Source organism: Pseudochaenichthys georgianus, chromosome 3 (genome assembly GCF_902827115.2).
Source record: "Pseudochaenichthys georgianus chromosome 3, fPseGeo1.2, whole genome shotgun sequence".
NCBI classification, from domain to species: Eukaryota; Metazoa; Chordata; class Actinopteri; order Perciformes; family Channichthyidae; genus Pseudochaenichthys; species Pseudochaenichthys georgianus.
Window position 1 is genome coordinate 15395361 of NC_047505.1, and position 19395 is coordinate 15414755.

At 40.7% G+C, this 19395-nt stretch overlaps 2 protein-coding genes across 2 annotated transcripts; both read left to right on the top strand.

Annotated features, from left to right (window-relative positions):
• Nucleotides 1-3080: 3080 nt before the first annotated feature.
• Nucleotides 3081-6784, top strand: sh2d7 (SH2 domain containing 7). The gene is made up of 5 exons (XM_034078001.1): nucleotides 3081-3232; nucleotides 4055-4144; nucleotides 4235-4400; nucleotides 5071-5301; nucleotides 6098-6784. Exons 1-5 carry the CDS (start codon nucleotides 3081-3083, stop codon nucleotides 6782-6784), a joined length of 1326 nt encoding a protein of 441 aa, XP_033933892.1.
• Nucleotides 6785-8221: 1437 nt separating this feature from the next.
• Nucleotides 8222-16647, top strand: rab11a (RAB11a, member RAS oncogene family). The gene is made up of 5 exons (XM_034105469.2): nucleotides 8222-8415; nucleotides 10643-10838; nucleotides 11566-11759; nucleotides 15008-15088; nucleotides 16455-16647. Exons 1-5 carry the CDS (start codon nucleotides 8376-8378, stop codon nucleotides 16589-16591), a joined length of 648 nt encoding a protein of 215 aa, XP_033961360.1. The 5' UTR covers nucleotides 8222-8375; the 3' UTR covers nucleotides 16592-16647.
• Nucleotides 16648-19395: the final 2748 nt, after the last annotated feature.

Genomic DNA, 19395 nt, shown 5'->3' on the forward strand with positions numbered 1-19395 from the left:
AGTTACGTCGCGAGCTGTGTACATGATTTTAAATACCGCAAAATAATCTGTGACGCATTTGTGTGTATTGTGTTTGTTTCCGGGGAAACCCACACAAGAAACACTGGCTGTTGTTATGCCTGCTGTGACGTTAAGTTGCCGCTTGTAATTATGCCTTTACAAGCTTAACATTTGTATTTATCATCTGAATTTGGCGAAAAAAGTTTAATATTCTTAAAAAGACTTTGTTTATTTGAAATCAGATGAAAACAAACTGTCACGGACCCTGCCGTGTTATCTATGATTACTACGCTTTTCATTCATAATGTCAGCGGGAGGGAGGGGGGCGGCGCTGAGGAACTGCAGAGTGCGGGCTGACGGGTGTCTGTGTGGACACTCCCCTCATTGTGGAATAAGGGGAATGCAGAGACTGGCTACAAGTGTTTTAGGTTCAAGTTAGACAACTAATGTCTGGGTTAGTGTTCATGACTTCATGTGTATGTCATCTAATGGTTAATCTCAATACACACACAATTTCCGTGCTTTCCAATAGTTTAAAATAGTTGTATTGCACTGTTTAATAACCTGTTCAATACAAACATGCCACTTGTAAAAATGAAATAACATTTCTGTGAACCGATATTTGTTTAGTGGCTTATTAGAGGATGTTCCCATTGATTGTAAAATGTCAATGAAGATGTCAGACTTAGTATATTTGTTAATAATTACATACGACACATGGAATTTTTGTGTGTGTGTGTTCCAAGTGAAGCTGCGGCCCCCTGGTGGCCAGTACATCAATTATGTGGCCCCCACCACCATCAAAGTTGCCCATCCCTGATTTAGGATGATGGACAGTTTGAAGCATTGAGTGATCAGTCTGTAAACAAAATGTTAATCACAGACATTTTGGTTATGATATTAATACTAATGTTATTATATTAAAGCAGGAGTGGGGAACCTCCGGCCCCCGGGCCGTATACGAACCGCTAGACCATTTGGTACGGCCATCGAGGTAATTTATAAACAAAGTGGCCTGTGCCTGGTGGTGGGGCCCAATGTGATATATTTTCATGGGGCCCAAAATCCCTGGCGGCGCCCCTGCACGCACGCACACACACACACACACACACACACACACACACACACACACACACACACACACACACACACACACACACACACACACACACACACACACACACACACACACACACACACACACACACACACACACACACACACACACACACACACACACACACACACACACACAAGGCCCAGACAGGAGGAGGACCGAGTGTAGGTACCTACAATTTTCACACTTTTGTTAGCCCGAACACCCTGTATGTAATATAAATGTGTAGGGGCGGGTGTACAGTGGATGATCATTGAAAATGTGTTCTGAGTTCTTCAAAGAAAATGAAGGCCATTGAGTTTGAGTTTGAACAAATAGTTTATCATATATTTTTTCTTTAGATTAATAATGAAAACGGGTCCCACAGACCCGAACAACATAGCCTACAAGGGTTAAACCTAACCCATACCCAAATGTAAATGCATGGTAACTGTGACCCGAGCAAATCAGTAAGTTTGAACTTAATGTTAATATTCCTGTTTTTGTGTTTACACTGCTGCTTAAAATGTTACAAATAGTGTGTGTATTTTGTTTATGCCGAATGAAAAACTAAGACGAGGCAACTCAGAATGCAAATTCGAATGTGTGAAATCAGGTATGTAGTTTGGTAGAAATTAAAGTAAATGTTTACTTGGCAATAATATAAATGAAGTTTGGCGTCAACGTGTCTGTGCTGTGCCGCTTGGTCCGGTCATCTGTTCTGCTCGCACGTGAAACTATGACACCTGTTGTTTTGCGCGTTCTAGTACACTGTCTGTCGAGTCAGTACTGACACCTTTTCTTATTCAGCCTCATTAATTAAAAAACATTATTGATTTTTGTACCGGTAAATGTAAATTATTTAAAGCATTTCAAAAATACACTTGCATTTCTCTCCTTTAATAACAGCTGGCTGTCCTTCTCTTTGACCTTTTCTAATCTAGCTAGCCTACTGGTTACATGTCTTGATCCAGAACATATACACTTTTTTATAATCATTTCAATTTATAATAAATTCATTAGAATAATATACTGTGGCCCACCTGATCTTTTCTCCATAACACTTCCATCTACCAAAACGTTTACACAACACATTAGACAAATGTAATGTGCAAATTCTGATCACATTTTTGAACACATCTAGTATGTTTGTTCACATTCATGTTCCCCAGAAGATGAATCCTAATGAGTAATGATAAACTGACTTTTCAACTTGCCCTTTTGTGAGGTTGACATGTTTGAGTGAAAAATATGGGCAATTTACAGATGGATTTTCATGAAATCCATTGTGATATCTGATATTCATATTCCCCAGAAGCTGAATCCATATTGATTTAAAATGTATTTATAAATATATTGAACTGAAACATTTATGGTTCCTGGCCTTCAGGATGAATTGTAATAACTTTGGTGCACATTCAGCGCTCAGTTCAACATTTTACCAATTCTCTGGTTGATGGACACATCACCTACATAATGAATGTGGTTCCAGCTTTTTGGAATGGTTGCTCACATCTTAAACTACATTTGAATAGTTTATCTTGTAAAAATATTGTGGGAGAGATAAAACTGTGCAATCACATTTGTTCAACTCAGATCAATACAAGTACGCACACAGAGATATTTATTTTTGAAGCTCTATCATTTGCTCGTATACATTTTCTAAAGTCTCGTAGAGAAACTTCTTTTTTAAATTAAAATGAACAAACAAAATGAAATATGTACTGCGTGATCAACCTTTAAAGTTCAATCTTGGACAGGGAACACAGATAGTAAAATGAAACTGGCAGCCCAATGAGCAATAGGCTAGAGTCATTTGTAGATAAACTAAAAACAATGCCACTATTCAGATGAGAGTGATGCTATCAGAAATAGTCAAATGAGATATCCTATCCTCTTCCTTTAGAGGATTAAACGTCACCTGAGCAAAGAGCATGCATGGTTTTCCACCACTGCTCCGTCAGCTCCTGGCAAACCTGTGAGGATGGAGAAGATGTCGGGTGTTGACCTGAACTCTGAGACATCCGAGGGAGGCTTGAAGGAGCTGGTGCTGAGGTGGTTCTCTGAGACTCAGGCGCCGCTCATCCTCAACAACGGAAACTTCCCTGACTGGTTTCAAGGCTTCGTTGCACGAAAGTAAGAAAATAATCCTAACACAGGATGTGGTGACGGAGTGAAAAGAAGTTTGAGTATTTTATTTTTGAATTATTTGACATATAAGAAGCTACACATGTGTTGGCTCTGTAGGTTCTACTTTGACTTTATTTGAATAGATTGAAGCAGGCAAATTTTGTTCATCCATGTTTTTTTATCTTTACATTGCAGTAGTGGAGTATGGCGGTGGTGGAATGTAACTTCCTTTTTTTGCTATTTGGCTATTACTCAAGCCAAATAGCAAATACAAGTCAAAATTAGCTCCAGCTCAAGATGCAACAGTAAAGTGCTATTTACACATAATTAATTACATTTTGTGTATAAAGTTAGATTCTCAAATATAAAATGCAATATACAGGCATATCTACAGTAAACAGTATTTTAATATTTTAACTGAACAAAACAGATCAAATCTAAATGATTTCAATAATTTATAACCTTTGATCTTTCATTGGCAGTTTCAAAGTAGGATTAACCTAATTTGCTAACATTATCCAAAAGCTACCAGTCTGTAGATTCATTAGTTATAAAAGTAACATAGTCTTGCTTAAAGGTAAGGAGAACATGATAATACATTGATTCCAGATATTAAGGCTATGTGCAGGGGGGAAATCAATGTTTTTGACAGTACCAATAACTCTAGAAGTAACAGGAATATATCATATTAGTCCAGCCTGTATCCTATTGATTCACTTTCACTCACCTCACTCAGAGAAAACAGAGGTTTCATCACACGGCATTGATATTCAAATCTAATTGGCCTACAAGTCTGTTTAATTTGTCCTGCTTTGCCGTCTGCCTCAGGGACACAGAAGATCTGCTGAGAGATAAGGCTCAGGGCTGTTTTCTCATCCGCCTCAGTGATAAAGCCATCGGCTACATCCTGTCCTACAAGTGAGGCCAATCAAGTCTGTTCAACAGTGTTCCTTTGCTTCTTAACCGCCTTTCTGTTTCATCTCACCAGTTGTGCTTTTTCTTCCAAAGGGGACATGACAGGTGCCGCCATTTTGTCATCACCCAGAATCAAGACGGACAATTTGTCATAGCAGGAGACTGTCAGACATACAAAAGCCTCACAGAGCTCATGGAACATTTCAAAGTCAGCCCCATCCAGCCCTTTGGAGAATATCTGACCACCAGCTTGTATGAGGTGAAGAATGAAGAATTTGATGTAAGTGTTTATTAGTTCCTTTCTTCCTCCTTCTATTAAGAATGTAGTCAAACATTTCCAAGATATTACAAGGATTGGCAGCAGAATGTTCATGGATCCCAGAAGACCTAATAATCTTCTGACTTTTCCTCTAGTCTAGGCCATAAGGTTAACATCTTGGTTTCACTAAATATTTCAACAACTATTGGATGGATTGAAACAAAATGATGATTTTCTGATGCCCACAGGACAAAATTCAATAACTTAGGTGACTTTACATTTTGGACTACGCTGTACTGGTGTTTAGTGCTAATAAGGAGACGTTAGCACAATAGCACGCTAAAAACGGCGAACACAGCAAACATTATGGGCTATGATATGAGGCTAGCAAGAGTTTGCTTTTTTAATCTGTTGGAAATGAAATAATTAAAACAGCATCCATTTTTTGTAAACCAGATCATTTATTGTTATCATTACTTTCTTTTGCTGACACAGACACACCTCCCATCCTTCAGCCAGACATTATAATGCGCTGAACAACCAGGCGTTGCACTTCAACTCTAACTTTGACATTTGAAAGGCCATAGTTACTACACCACTAGTTTCATTTGACTGGTACCAGCATCATGTTTATGTCTCAAATAATTGATAACATGGTTGTTATTTTCAGGTAGACTCAGGTGAGCTGTATGATGTGGTAAAATACACCAAAGGGAAGCCTGGGGTGAGTGTCCAAGCCCTGAGGACTCGTTGGGACCAGAAACAAGATGATCACAGCGGCCCCGGCAACAATCAAAGGACCCAGCAGCAAAATGACCCTCCTACACCTGCACTGCCGCTGAAATCCAAAAACAGAAAAGTGACAGGAGTGGTTTCTGTAGACACAGTGTCCCTCTCACAGGTATGATGAACATTTGAACTTCATTAAAAGGTTTTATGAGTAAGTATCTTTGGCACCCAATTGGTTCTCTTGCATACCATAATCACAATGTCCAAGGTTAGGTTCTGGCCACCGAACGTTTGTCGCATGTCGTATACCTTCCTCTCCCCCTTTTTTACATAGCCCTCTGTTAAATTAAGGCCAATGTGCTAAAAAAAGAAAGGTTTTATTAAAACAATAAGTTTATGTTTGATTCAGATATTTTAAAGATCCAAAACAATAGGCACTTTCACACCGGAGTACTTTGACCCGTACTTTTCCCTTTTAGTTCCGTTAGTGCCTGGAATTTTGCGTTCACACCAAAAAGAGAAGTTATGGCGCATATCCACTACAGCTCGGTTTAAGCGTGCCGTGCCGTGCCGTTTTTGGTTGCGTTTCCACTAGGCGTAGTTCCGGCTAGCGGGTACTATTTCACAGTTTTCTGGCTCTCCAAAATCGAGGTTCTTTCCGGGCCAACAACCAGGCTGAGTCGGGCTGAGTATGCTAAACAAGTGAGAGAATCGCTGGCAACTACAACAAAATTAACATATTTTACCATGAGTAAAGATTGTAGTCTTCGGTGGTATCCAATTGGCAAAAAAAAAAGCAAAGGTAGATTAGTGTAAGCTAAGGTAGGGAAGTAAGAAAGTATTGTTAGTTTTGATGTTTACACTCATTTCCCTGCTGAGGAAGATCATGTAAGATTGCAACTAAGCGACCATGAGGACAGATTGTTTTGTCAACTATATTATCATTGTAGTTCCATTATGTCATTCAGGGTGTTCCTCCAGTACCAAAGAGAGGTATTCCTTTGGGCTTCTCCCTGAGAGGATCTTTCCCCGAAACAACATCACATCCAAGTGAAACCTACGCCGAACCAAACAGATCAGAGAGACTCAGAGGAAACACAAACCAAGTCTCTGACAGAGACTCATTCAACACCTCCAACATGAGTTATCCAGGTGATCTAAGTCCTCCAGGGATCACATACTCTGAGTTGACACATGTGGGGAGCAGGAGCACATCTCTACCAAGACTAAACAGCAGCAACTTGGAGGAAGAGGAAGAAAAAAGGAAAGAGGAGGTGGAGGAGCACTCCAATCGGCTCAGCACGCTTTCCTTAGCAACATCAGAATCGTACTCACCCACTCCTCTGAAGAAGGTCACCTGTCACACCTACTCCCTCCACAGCCCCAGAGACAGTCCGAGTGCAAGCTCCATGTCAGAGCAGCAGGGTGGTGGTCTGGAGATGTTGAAGTCCAACCCGCTGTACCAGACCTGGGGGGGGCCTGGGGGGGATTCAGCTCCGCAGGGAGACCCCATGTATGCCGAGGTTCCCCAGAAGGTGCCTGATGACACATATGAGCAGATCCCAGGGGAGGCGGCGATCGCCCAAGGCAACATGTACGAGTCTCTGGAAGAGCTGAAGACCAAGAATTCCAAAGCCACCTGGGGGAAAATGTAAGTCTGAAAGAATAATGAGTGGTGTGGATGTTATTGAGAGCAGAAATATCAAATTTGATGTATTTTTTCTTTTGTTTGCAGAATATTCTTTGGAAGAAATTTTTTCCTGAGAACAAGAAATAAAAAGGACTCAACGTGTGGAATTGACTGTTTGATTATTTGTTACCTGACACTAAAGTTTAGATTAGATTAGTATTAAATAAAGTCATTTTATAAAAGCATTTTAATAAGTAAGAAAATCGATTAGAAGTGGACCCCTGAATTATGTTAATTGTGTTGTTTTACTTTACTTTTTTGTGAAATGTAATAAACAATAATCTCTATCTCATTATCAATCTTTAAAAAAACAGCAAACAAAAAGAGATAACATTTATAACTGGCCCCAAACCACAATGACGTCAATGCAAATCAATAATTATTTTCACCACATGTCTAGCAGCCATGTTTGACAGGAGAAAGTCTGTCACACCAAACATTTGAATCCAACCCTGAGGCAATACAGAAACATCGTGACAGCTGCTGCTGTAGATATAATAGTCAACTGATAATATGAAGTGACAATCCCACAGTAGTTCACAAAGGTGTTTCATGTCAATAAGGTGTGTATTTTGACTTGATTGGACGATCCGAGTGTTAACCAAGTTCATATGATGTGTATTAAAGGGGAACACCGCTGATTGTACATATTGAATCTTTGCAGGTGTTGGGGAGTACAACTGCCCATTGGTCAAAGGTCCTTTATTCCAAAACACAAAACAAATCTTCTATAGGGCTGAAACAGTAAGAGAAAGTTACAATACTAGAAGAGATAAGATGCTTTATTGTCATCTATCTGTATGCAGTGCAGTACATTATATCCACACTGCATACACATACATGCATACATATCAAGTATGTAGTAGGGTAGATCTCCTGGTAGGCCTGAGTCCTTAGAGTCGTGAGTTTCAAATATGACCCTTGGCCCTTTGCTGCATGACATTCCCACTATAACCTCTTTTGCTCAGCTGCAGCAGGCCTGCTTTCCAATGCAAAACATGAGGTAGAGGTGACGTCAAGACACAAACAATGTCCGCATTGGAGTCCTTAGAGACCTTGGTCTCAAATATGACCCTTGGCCCTTTGCTGCATGACATTCCCACTATAACCTCTTTTGCTCAGCTGCAGCAGGCCTGCTTTCCAATGCAAAACATGAGGTAGAGGTGACGTCAAGACACAAACAATGTCCGCATTGGAGTCCTTAGAGACCTTGGTCTCAAATATGACCATTGTCCCTTTGCTGCATGACATTCCCATTATAACCTATTTTCCAATGTAGAACAGAATAGAAAAATAGAAAAACAGGTAGTTTAAATAATTACTCTGTTACTAAGTTGATTATCTGCTCAAAAGTGTTCTGCCGTTCCCTTTCCTGACCACCAGGTTCCGGAGTTTCCTCTGTGTGCTGCTGACACTCTGCCAGAGAAGAAGAAGGAATTACGGAAGTAGGGCTTCCAAACAGATTCCCGTTGGAAGAAGAATAAAATACAGTAGATCATCGCTTTTCTTTAATTAACACAAATTAAATCTTGGACTTGCCATTTCCCAATAAGACGATGGGTACTAGAGATGATGAATATGATTATTTGTTCAAAGGTAAAACCAAAGCCTTTTTTTCTCCTTATTGTCTTGTTAGCTGACAGTGTAAAACGGGCCAGCTGATTAACTGTCAGGCTGTGCTAACTTAGCCGCAGTCAACCTTTGTGCTCCGAGTGCTTTTCACCGAGCTTTAGGAGAGATGTCAGCTTGTTTAATCAATGTGCAGGACTTGACACCACCCTTCTGTGAACAGTGGAGGTTACATGAGCAGTCAGTTCGTCACCTTACGGTAGTTATCGTTAAACGACAGGGCGTCTTGAACGTCGGCTAACGTTAGCAGTTAGCTGATGTTAGCTTGCTATCAGTGGGCGCGGACCAGCTTCACATCGGACACACCTAACGTTAACCGTTATCGCATTATATTGTAATCATCCATTGTTTAACTTTATTCCTCTATTATTATATGTATTCTTACCTGGTTATTCAAACATTACAGTGTCTGTCTACAAACGGTTTTATTTTATGTTTTTATTGTGAAGCACTTATATCTGTGTGTATCGCTGATTTTGACAAGTGTATAAATACACTTTCTGTTACTATGTTATAGTATCTAACCAGCCAAGCGAACAGAATAATTAACGAAACGAAAATCTAAGTGTACGTTTAATCTTTAGTTTACGTTGAATCCTGCAGCTAACGTTAACTAGCTTCAGTTAAAGTGTTAATTTATTAACTGCACTGCAGCTCCGGCTTGGCAAAAAAATGAAGTCAGTGTAAACAAACTGAGATCCTCCTGAAGTAACGAAGTACATTTACTCAAGTACCGTACCTAAATTAAGATATAAGGTATTTTTATTTTAGTTTCGTAATATTGTTATTTTTACTCTACTGTTACAGAGTCAAAAGTTATTTGACTATTTTATAGTGTTCCGATTAGATATAAAAAATGTAAATGTACCAATATGTTTTAATTTTTTAATGGATTAATGCTGTGCTTAATATTATGTGGTTGTGTTATATTTTGTTTGTTTTCTATGATTGTTTAAGGTGCATTCTATTAATTCAACTACTTTATATAATGCTGGGTTGTTAAATCTATAATAATAATAATAATCTGAAAGTCGCTTGTAGTGGAGTAAAGACTCAAATATTTCCTTCTGGGATTTAGTAGAGTAGGAGTAAAAGAAATAGAAATACTCAAGTGAAGTACAATGACCACAAAAAGTACAGTTCTCAAGAATGTTTGACTTTCCACCACAGATCATTCTGACACTGGTTTAGCATTACGTGTACTTTAGCACCGCGTACTTGGTCCTTATGACCTCGTGTATATACTGCCTTATTGAACTCCATACAATAAGTTAGGGCTGGGCGGTATGACAAAAAACCCATATCACGCTATTTTTCCAAGTTATAACATTATCACGGTATTTATTTATTTTTCAATAATTGGAAATGCATTTACATTTATACGTTTGACTCTACATTACTTTTGACATTTCACCAGCGTTGGTTGTTGAAACAGATCGTATTACCATACGTTCTTCGTAGCCTACTACAATGAGTGCTTTCTGTTGAGGTGATGGAGTAAACTTGTGTTACCTCTTCGGGCAACAATTTTAGTTCGACAACATTTGCAATACATGTTTGTTTGGTAATAAATTAAAGATGAGTTAATACCCTAACACATACAGGTTCTAAAGGTTCAACATATTCTGGCAGCTACATGCACAAAGTTAAATAAGAATACAGTAGGCTATAGATTATAAAGTGAAATTGATGAAAAAAGTAAAAGGAATAAAAGAGGACGTATAAAAAGCGAAAGCGTGCCTACATACTGTATGAGTACCTTACACCTAACTGAGTAGGCAATATGTGTATAACACGTTGTAATACTTCATTAACACTAGGCAGGGTGAATCTTTTTTTCAACATTAAATAATCCGACAATTGTTTTCATAATTATTTTCGGTTATCATTTAGTATTTGAATTGTCACAAAAAATTTAATAATGTAACAATATATATATAATATATAATTGAAGTAACTCGTTTTATCAGAACAACAATCAGTCCAAAGCTATTCAGTTTAGTGTCTTGTAAAAGAAATAAAAAATCAGCAAATCCTCAAAATGAGTGTCATAAACCAGAGTGTTTGACATTTCTACTGTAAAACAATCTCATAAAGTAAGATGCATACAGGTGGTCATTTAGAGAAGTACATTTTCTAACGTATATCATTCTTATAGTTTGTATTAAACCTTGCTCTCTGTACTCTGTCTCAGTGGTCCTCATTGGTGACTCGGGGGTGGGGAAGAGTAACCTGCTGTCCCGCTTCACCCGCAACGAGTTCAACCTGGAGAGTAAGAGCACCATCGGAGTGGAGTTTGCCACGCGCAGCATCCAGGTGGACGGCAAGACGGTGAAGGCTCAGATCTGGGACACAGCGGGGCAGGAGCGCTACAGAGCCATCACCTCAGCGTGAGTTCAGAGGAGAGAAACAGACTTTAGTCCAATACAAACAGCTGATTCAACTATTCAGAGTGTACTTCAAAGGGCGGCTCCTTTCACTCTTTCAGAATTGTTATTTATCAGATTCATTTCAAAAACCTCCTCCTGATCTGCATTTTTTTAATTATGTTAGGGATGTATTGATTTTTCTAAACAACAAATAACATTTTGGATGTTTTTTTTGCATGTATTCATGTTGTTGAAAGCAAGTATTTCTACTTTTAGATCTTTTAGACTTGTGTGATCCAAAAATGTCCAATAATGTATTGAAAAAATGAAGAAAGATCAAAACATATTTTTATTTACATAAATATTCTTCTTTAATCTGTATTTGTTGCTTTTAATTCTTTTCAAAAACAAAATGTTCTCAGTCCAGTCATTCATATTTTCTCTACAGTTATGAATTCCTGCTGAGCCGTTGTATGCCTGCTTTCCAATGTAAAACAGGAGGTAGAGGTGACGTCAAGACGTAAACAATGTCCATGTTGGAGCTTTCAATCTCTCACTTCCTGCAATCCTACACCAAAAGCACATCAGAAATATCAAGCTGTTGGACAAATGTCAGACAATGAGCTGAAACCCAATGAGCCTCTGAGGTTTCCTGCTGGAATAACTCCACAGGCTGACATGGACATGTTGGAGTGGAATCATAGTGCTCTCCTTTAATATTGCTGTCATTTGGCTCTCTGTGCTGCAGGTACTACCGCGGGGCGGTGGGGGCTCTCTTAGTCTACGACATTGCAAAGCATCTAACTTATGAAAACGTGGAGCGCTGGCTGAAGGAGCTGAGGGACCACGCCGACAGCAACATCGTCATCATGCTGGTGGGCAACAAGAGCGACCTGCGCCACCTCCGCGCCGTCCCCACTGACGAGGCGCGGGCTTTTGCTGGTGAGACTGTCGTAGTGTTTATACAAATATCAAAGAAATATAAAAAAGAGAGAAACCCTTCTGGAGGTGACCTTTGGATTTTAGCCTTCCCAGACCATTTACATGCACACAAACCTATATAACACAACAGGAATATAGCATATATTAGCACATTTATAAACGATTTTTGGTCGAGCCAAAGTTCTGTACATATAATAAAAATAACCTACAGTAGAGACACTTTACAGCAAATGCAACAACACAGATTGTTCAGAATATCAGTATGAGAAAAACGACACCCTCTGTCCTTAGACCCTCACATCGTACAAGGAAAAACTTCCAGAGAAAACCCCACAGTTTAAGGGGAACATGGGAGAAACCTCAGGGAGAGCAACAGAGGAGGGATCCCTCTCCCAGGACGGACAGACGTGCAATAGATGCCGTGTGTAAATTGAAGAGATAATACATTTTACAGCATATAGACCGAAAGTTAGGAAATGCATGTGTCTGTAATAAGAAGATGAATCCACGAGGATGTCAGCTACAATCCTGTGGAAGCCATCAGGGAAGCAGCATGACGAGACCCAAGGCAGGACCGCAGAGACAGGTTCAGCCACGACCCGAAGTCCACGACTTAATCCAGAACTCAGGATAGAGGATCCAAGACACAGGACTACAGCAAGAGGATCAGCCTCGACTCCGGATCCCGGCGTAGATATAGATACAAAACAAGAAAAAAGATTTGGCTGGGTTAATCGGAACAAGAGAATACACAGACACAGACAGAGAGGGGAAAGGTCATTGGATAAAAGTTATTCTTGATAACCCTCTAGAAAGATCTCATGAACTTCCCCACTCAATCTATCAAGACCGGAGCAGTTCTATTAGATATAGATAAGAAACAGAGATGGGGAGCACAACAACCTATCTCTTCGTCAGATGCACTCCCCCGCTTATCTAAGCGACTCTGTACCCCGTTACCCTCTACAAGGCCATAGACCAGCAGAGGGAAAATGGGGGGTGGGTAAGGGTTTTTAAGAATAAACCACAAGGGTCTAAAGGGAAAAAAAGATAAAATATAAGGTACTATATTTTAAGTAATCCTATCTACTATTCCTATATTCGAATAATGTATAAACTATTTTAAAAATACTTTATGAAATCCTATGTTATGTTATAAATATTAAAAATAAAGAACTAAATGAATAAATAAATAACTAAATTAATTAATAAATAGATAATTAAACAAAAGCCAGAGAGAAAAAGTGAGTTTTAAGTATTGATTTAAAAACCCCCAGGGTCTGGGCTGACCTCACATGGAGGGGCAAAGTATTCCAGAGCCTCGGGCCAGCCGCTGCGAAAGCTCGATGCCCTCGGGTTTTAAGCCTGGTCTTAGGCACTATCAACAGCAGCTGATCAGCCGACCTTAAGGCTCTGCCTGGGGTGTAGCGAAGGAGCAGTTCGGCTATATACAGTAAGCAGGAGACAGCCCATTTAGGGCTTTAAAAACAAATAAAAGGAGTTTAAAATCTATTCTGAACCGAATTGGAAGCCAGTGCAATGAAGCCAGAATTGGGGTGATATGGTCGCGCTTTTTATGGCCAGTGAGAAGACGTGCAGCTGCATTCTGAACTAGCTGGAGGCGTCTAATTGAGGCCTGATCCATACCCACATACAGAGCGTTGCAGTAATCCATTCTCGAGGTAACAAAGGCGTTAATAACCCGTTATAGGTCTTTAAAAGATAAAAACGACTTGGTCTTAGCCAATAGTCGTATTTTGAAAAAGCAGGTCTTGACTACAGTGCTAACCTGCTTATCAAATTTAAAGGCGCTGTTGAAGGTCACTCCAAGGTTCATAACAGAGGGGAAGATATTTGTATTGAGGGAGCCCAGAATATCAACCGGGGAGACTGTTGGTTGGGGTCCAAAAAAGATGACCTCGGTCTTACTCTCATTGAGGGTGAGGAAGTTTTGGCTCAGCCAGGATTTAATCTCTATTAAGCAGTCCTTCAACTGCTGTAATGAGTTGGCATTTTGATTGAGAGGCAGATAGATCTGTACATCATCAGCGTAACAATGGAAGGGGATATTATGTTTTGTGAGAATTGAACCTAGGGGCAGTATGTACAATAGAAAAAGGATGGGGCCCAGAATCGAGCCTTGGGGAATCCCACAGGTAAGAGGGGCTTTGGCAGAGGAGAAGACACCTAACTGCACTGAGAAGCTACGGTCCGTCAAATAAGACCTGAACCATGCAAGAGCAGAGCCTGTAATGCCTGTGGACTGTTCAAGCCGTGACAACAGGATACTATGATCCACAGTGTCAAAGGCAGCAGTTAAATCTAACAGCACCAAGACAGCTGGGCTGCCTGAGTCGGCGGCTAAGAGCAGATCATTAAAATCTCTTAAAATGGCTGTTTCAGTACTATGCATAGGTTTAAAGCCAGACTGACATTTTTCATGGATACCATGGGTGGTTAAAAATGACTGCAACTGGGCGTAGACTACTCGCTCCAGGGCTTTAGATAAAAAGGGTAGCTGGGAGATGGGCCTGAAATTTGCGAGAATGGAGGGATCGAGATTTTTCTTTTTAAGTAGTGGCTTAACCACGGCATGTTTGAAGGCAGCTGGGACACATCCTGAGCTAAGAGAGGTATTTATAAGTAATAAAATACTTGCTCCAACTGATTCGAAAACATCTCTAAAAAGGCGAGAGGGAATGCTGTCTGAGGTGCAATTTGTCAGCCGCAGGTGCTTGACTACATCCGAGAGAGAAGAGAGGGATACAGGCTCAAAATGGTCGAGGACAGCAGGGCACAGAAAGGGAGCAGGATCTGGGGTAGCACTAGTATAGGCGAGCCTAAGAACAGATACTTGCTACCCTCTCCAAAGCTCAAAGGAAAAAAAAGATGTTATCTTTTTTTTGCCAAAGATAAATGAGTTTGGATATGATAACTCTGCGGTCATACAGGAATTGCGGCTCGATTAGAAGATTTGACTCAGTACTTGACTCGGGACTTGAGATGTTGTGACTGACAAAACAATTACTTCCTCCCTCCTCTCAAATTCCTAATGATTCTGATAAAAGCATTGTAATGGGGATTGGATGTAATGCAGTGGTGAAACGGTAAAGAAATGATGTAATAATGGTGGTTGGTACGAGTTTCACGTTCACAAATCTGTGTTTAAAGGGTCTCACACACTGCTCTGCTATCTGTGGAATGTGACATGTTGGACATATAACGTGTTGCTTCACTCTCCCCCACAGAGAAGAATGGTTTGTCTTTCCTGGAGACATCGGCTCTGGACTCCACCAACGTTGAGACGGCCTTCCAGACCATCCTGACAGGTGTGTACTGCGTTAGTGTTTAACATGCCGGTTTCTGCAATTTCATACTCCACAGTAACCACCTCCTAAACTTGAACACATTGTAAAAAACATTGACTGAGGAAATGACACAGTGTCCTCTTTATAAGTTAGATTACAGTGAGGGGGAAGTCAGGTGGGGAGTGAACTTGTGCTACCGGGCAGAGATACTGGACTCACTTTTTAGCACGCAATATGTGAACGGCTTAGCTTTTGTTATCACTGGTGAGATGACTGAGTGCAAAGTTATAACTGCTGTCAGTTCTGTGTTAATGGTCCTGCTGCACTATCTGTATGAAAGCCTTTATCGGTTTGTTGTGTTCATCTTATTGTCAACAAATCTCATAAAAAGACCAACGCCAATAATGTCTTAGTACTTTTTACTCTTGAAGATGTAAATCCTGTAAAAGATTCAAAAGGTGTCTTTATGTGATTTCTAGAGAAAAACCGAGGCCTTATCCTTTAAACATCACTACATTGACTGTTAGTTTATCGGTATCCTTATCCATTTAACCAAATGAAGGCTTCATGAAGCTAAATGTGACACTTCCAGTTGCTGATCAAGTCTTAGGCTTTGAACCAAGAAAGTTCACCGCAGGGCAACCACTTGTAAATGAATGACCCCTCTCACATCCCTCGTATCTGGGAAGTCTTGTGGCTGCTAATTAGCCGTGTTAGCATGCGCGTTTCCATTGTTTTGAGACATTGGTAAAGTGGTGTCATTCCCAGGTAGTATATTCACATCTACACTAACTTAAAACTTACATTACTTACATTTTTGTTTTCTAGCAATGCACTTCTCAAATAAGTTATCTGTGGAGGAGGGGATCATCTTGCTGCTTATTATCTTAAGCTAATCAGCACGTTTAGCTGTAGGTTAGCCATGCTAACATAGGACTGAAAGGGTCATACACATTTTAAAAGATGGCACATGCCTTCTGTAAATATATAGATAAAGAATAGTCCTGTGGTCTGAGTGTCCAAGAGCTGCTGCTTGAAGTTTTATAAAGAAGACAAATATGAATATTAGCAGAAAAATGCACGCAGAGTTGAAAGCAAGCAGAGAAGTGGCTGTAAACGGATTCTGTGTAATTATTGCTATGTTTCCTAGCATAGTTCCATAGTTTATCACTGTTTTATTTGAATTTGTATGTATGTTTATGTATGCTCCAAAACACCAGCACAAACTCCTTGTACGTGTTCACCTACTTGGCAAGAAACCCGTTTCTGATTCTAGAAACGTATAACTAATTCAGCAAAAGCAACCTTCTGTGCGCCGTCTGTGGCAGATTTGAAGCTGGACATGGTAAGAGTTTAACAGAATGTAACCCCCCCCCCCCCCCCCCAGAGATCTACCGTATCGTGTCCCAGAAGCAGATGTCGGAGCGCCAGGAGAGCGACATGTCCCCCAGCAACAACGTGGTCAACATCCAGGTGCAGCCCACTGAGAACAAACCAAAGATGCAGTGCTGTCAGAACATCTAGCCCGCTCCGGATCTGCTGCTACCCCCCCCCCCCCCCCCCCTTCTCTCTCCACGGTCCTCGCCTCCCCCCCCTCCCTTCCCTGGCTCTCACCTCCTGAAGCCCCTCCCTCAGAAAATAGACTGCCTCAGTGTACTGTTGGTGCGGGAGGACCCCCCCTCTGCACCTCACCTGTACCTGCCTCCCCCGCCCTGACCCCACCCCCTCCCCAGGTAAATATATCCCGGTATAAGAAGTCACCGCGTGGGGGAAACCCCCCCCCCCCCCCAAGCAGAGCCCCCCCCCTGTCGTTAGGCTACTGCAGGACAGCAGGCAGCAGGCATTTCATATCACTTTACATTTCATTACTGTAGATGCGCTGTCACAAATGTCTTAATATATGAATGTGATTTTCCTTTTCATACTTTGTGCTCATGTTGATTTCTTCAAATTTGTTATGATCTTTCTCTAAATACTACTAGGTATATATGAATTTAAGGCACATCAAAGTTGCTCTGAAGTGTATTCCCTCTTTAGTGCAATGTACTGTTTTGGAAACATGTGGATGTATGGAGCTCAGAGTAGACTCTCTGCTCCGGTAGTGTCATACCATTTGATCTGATTGCTGTGAATACCATGCTATTGAAACGTAAACACTTTATTTTGCCGAGCTCCGGTTAGCGCAGTGGGGAGAGTCGGGCGTGAGCAGGCGTCTTCGTCCCCGCGGGGTCGGGCCAGCTTTGCATGTCTCTGCTGCGCTGCATGTCTTTCAGGCGACAGACTCAATCTGGACTCTTTGTAGAACACTATCATTGCCGTGAGGGTGTGTGTAATGTCGCTGTGAAAGCTCAACACAACTCATGTATATGCAGATTTTTTTATGTTCCACTTTAAGTCTCCGTGTGGCTTCACGCAGAGAATACTGAGAATGATTTCCTGATTGAAGACATATTAGTCCTTTTCTTGCTTAGGGAACAGAATGCAGACTGTGCAGAAACTAGCACATGGCTCTTTTGATCTTTTGTTTCTTAGTGCAAATGAAGGAATTAAAAAGCAGTGGAAGTATGAGATGCAAAGTTCTCAATGATATTATAATCAAAATTCTCCTGTGAATTATACCTGGCATGTAACCACAGAACTGTAGTTAGGACGCACCTGAGAAATAGGAAATGTCTTTCACCCTGTAGGCTGGATTCATGAGCGCCACAACCTTGCACTGATCGTTACTACATGCTTTCTTGTCTAGGGTTAGATGTGTACTGCACAAGGAGAATCTGGACCTCTTTTGTCAGATACTATGAACCGCTGTTAGGACGGTGCCACTTTTCGAAAAACCAAAATATGGCCTGAGTCTCAAAGCCTTTCCTTACATCCTCTAACTAACACAAAAAAGCTTGAAGACGAGGCGAGGAATCAAGGAAACACTTTAGGGATTCAGACACATTCTTGCCAACTTCTGGTCACAGTGCCTCCTTCACCTGTCCCGCCTCTCATCACCTGCTACCAGCTCTCCGTCACCCCCCACCACCATTCACCCCGCCCCCTGTGCTGTCCCCGTCACATTAGGCCTACGTACACCGAGCTGCCTCTGACTTCAACACAATGCATGGCTTTCTGTTACGACTGCAACTCTGTGTCGTATCGCCTTACGTAGCTATCATTACTGTCCATGAAATCCGCTGAGGGTTAGCTAATAGATGTGTCCAGAATGCTCGCTAACAACCTCCTTTGCTGAAGAAAAAGAACCCTCCCGAGTGTGTGTTCTGTTGAGTTTCCAGGTAATAGCCGTGTCAGTGTGTGGTGGTGTTGGCAGACATGTACAATGCCTGAGCTTTGTGTGTGTGTTTAGAGGCTGAGGGTGGATGTGCAGCTCCGGAGTGTGTGAGCCTGGCTGGCGGTGCCAATGGCGTTTCATAGAACAGATGGCGCCGCCAGCAGAGCCCCCCACACTCAACGAGCTGAGGACAAAGTGATTCCTTTCTATTTAAAATATGATTTCTGATTTCACGTACCTCCATTGTTCTGTGTTTTTTTATTTTAAATAGTGTTTTGATTTCTTTTTTACTATGTTGAATTCTATACTGACTGTAATTCCAGTGAAAACGTGTTAAAAGTGAAATAATGTCATTTCAATGAACTTGGAGGGTTAAAATGTGAGAGGGGGGTCAAAATGAATGGTTTTATGTTTTTGTACAGATTGATAAATTGTACAATTGTGTCTATATCTTAAGTTATCAGTTCATCTTAATAAAGCGCACCAGTCATAAACCTTTATATAATCTTGTATTTTACTTCAGATCTACATTGTTTAACTGTAAAATAATTCATCTCTGTCTGTGAGTATCATTTGTCTGTATACTCATCCTTTCGCAAACATTTCACTAAGTTTAGAAGTCTGTAAAAAAAATTGCTATAGCAGCAGTGGCGGTTCTAGACCAATTTGACTGGGGGGGACAGTTATTTTCTGAGGGGGGCACAATAAATGCAGGACGAAAAAGAGAACTAGACGGTATGAAGTAATTGCGCATAAGAAAACAACGCAATAGTTATTGGTATTTGTTTCTTTACACTTATTTATTTCAGATAGATCTTATAGTTATTACTGTTAGCTTAAGTTATAGTGCAATGTTTGCACTAACACCATATTTATATAAAAATAAAGGCAATGAACAGTTACATCTCTACTTTACATAAGGGTGTCTGCACAGACAGTGCTTTGACAAAAAATCCATAAAAAAATGTCATCTGTAGAAGCCGTAATACTGTAAAAAGTACAACCAATTGGATGGCCAACCTGCCTGTCAGCCTTCCATCAGGGCACAAACTTA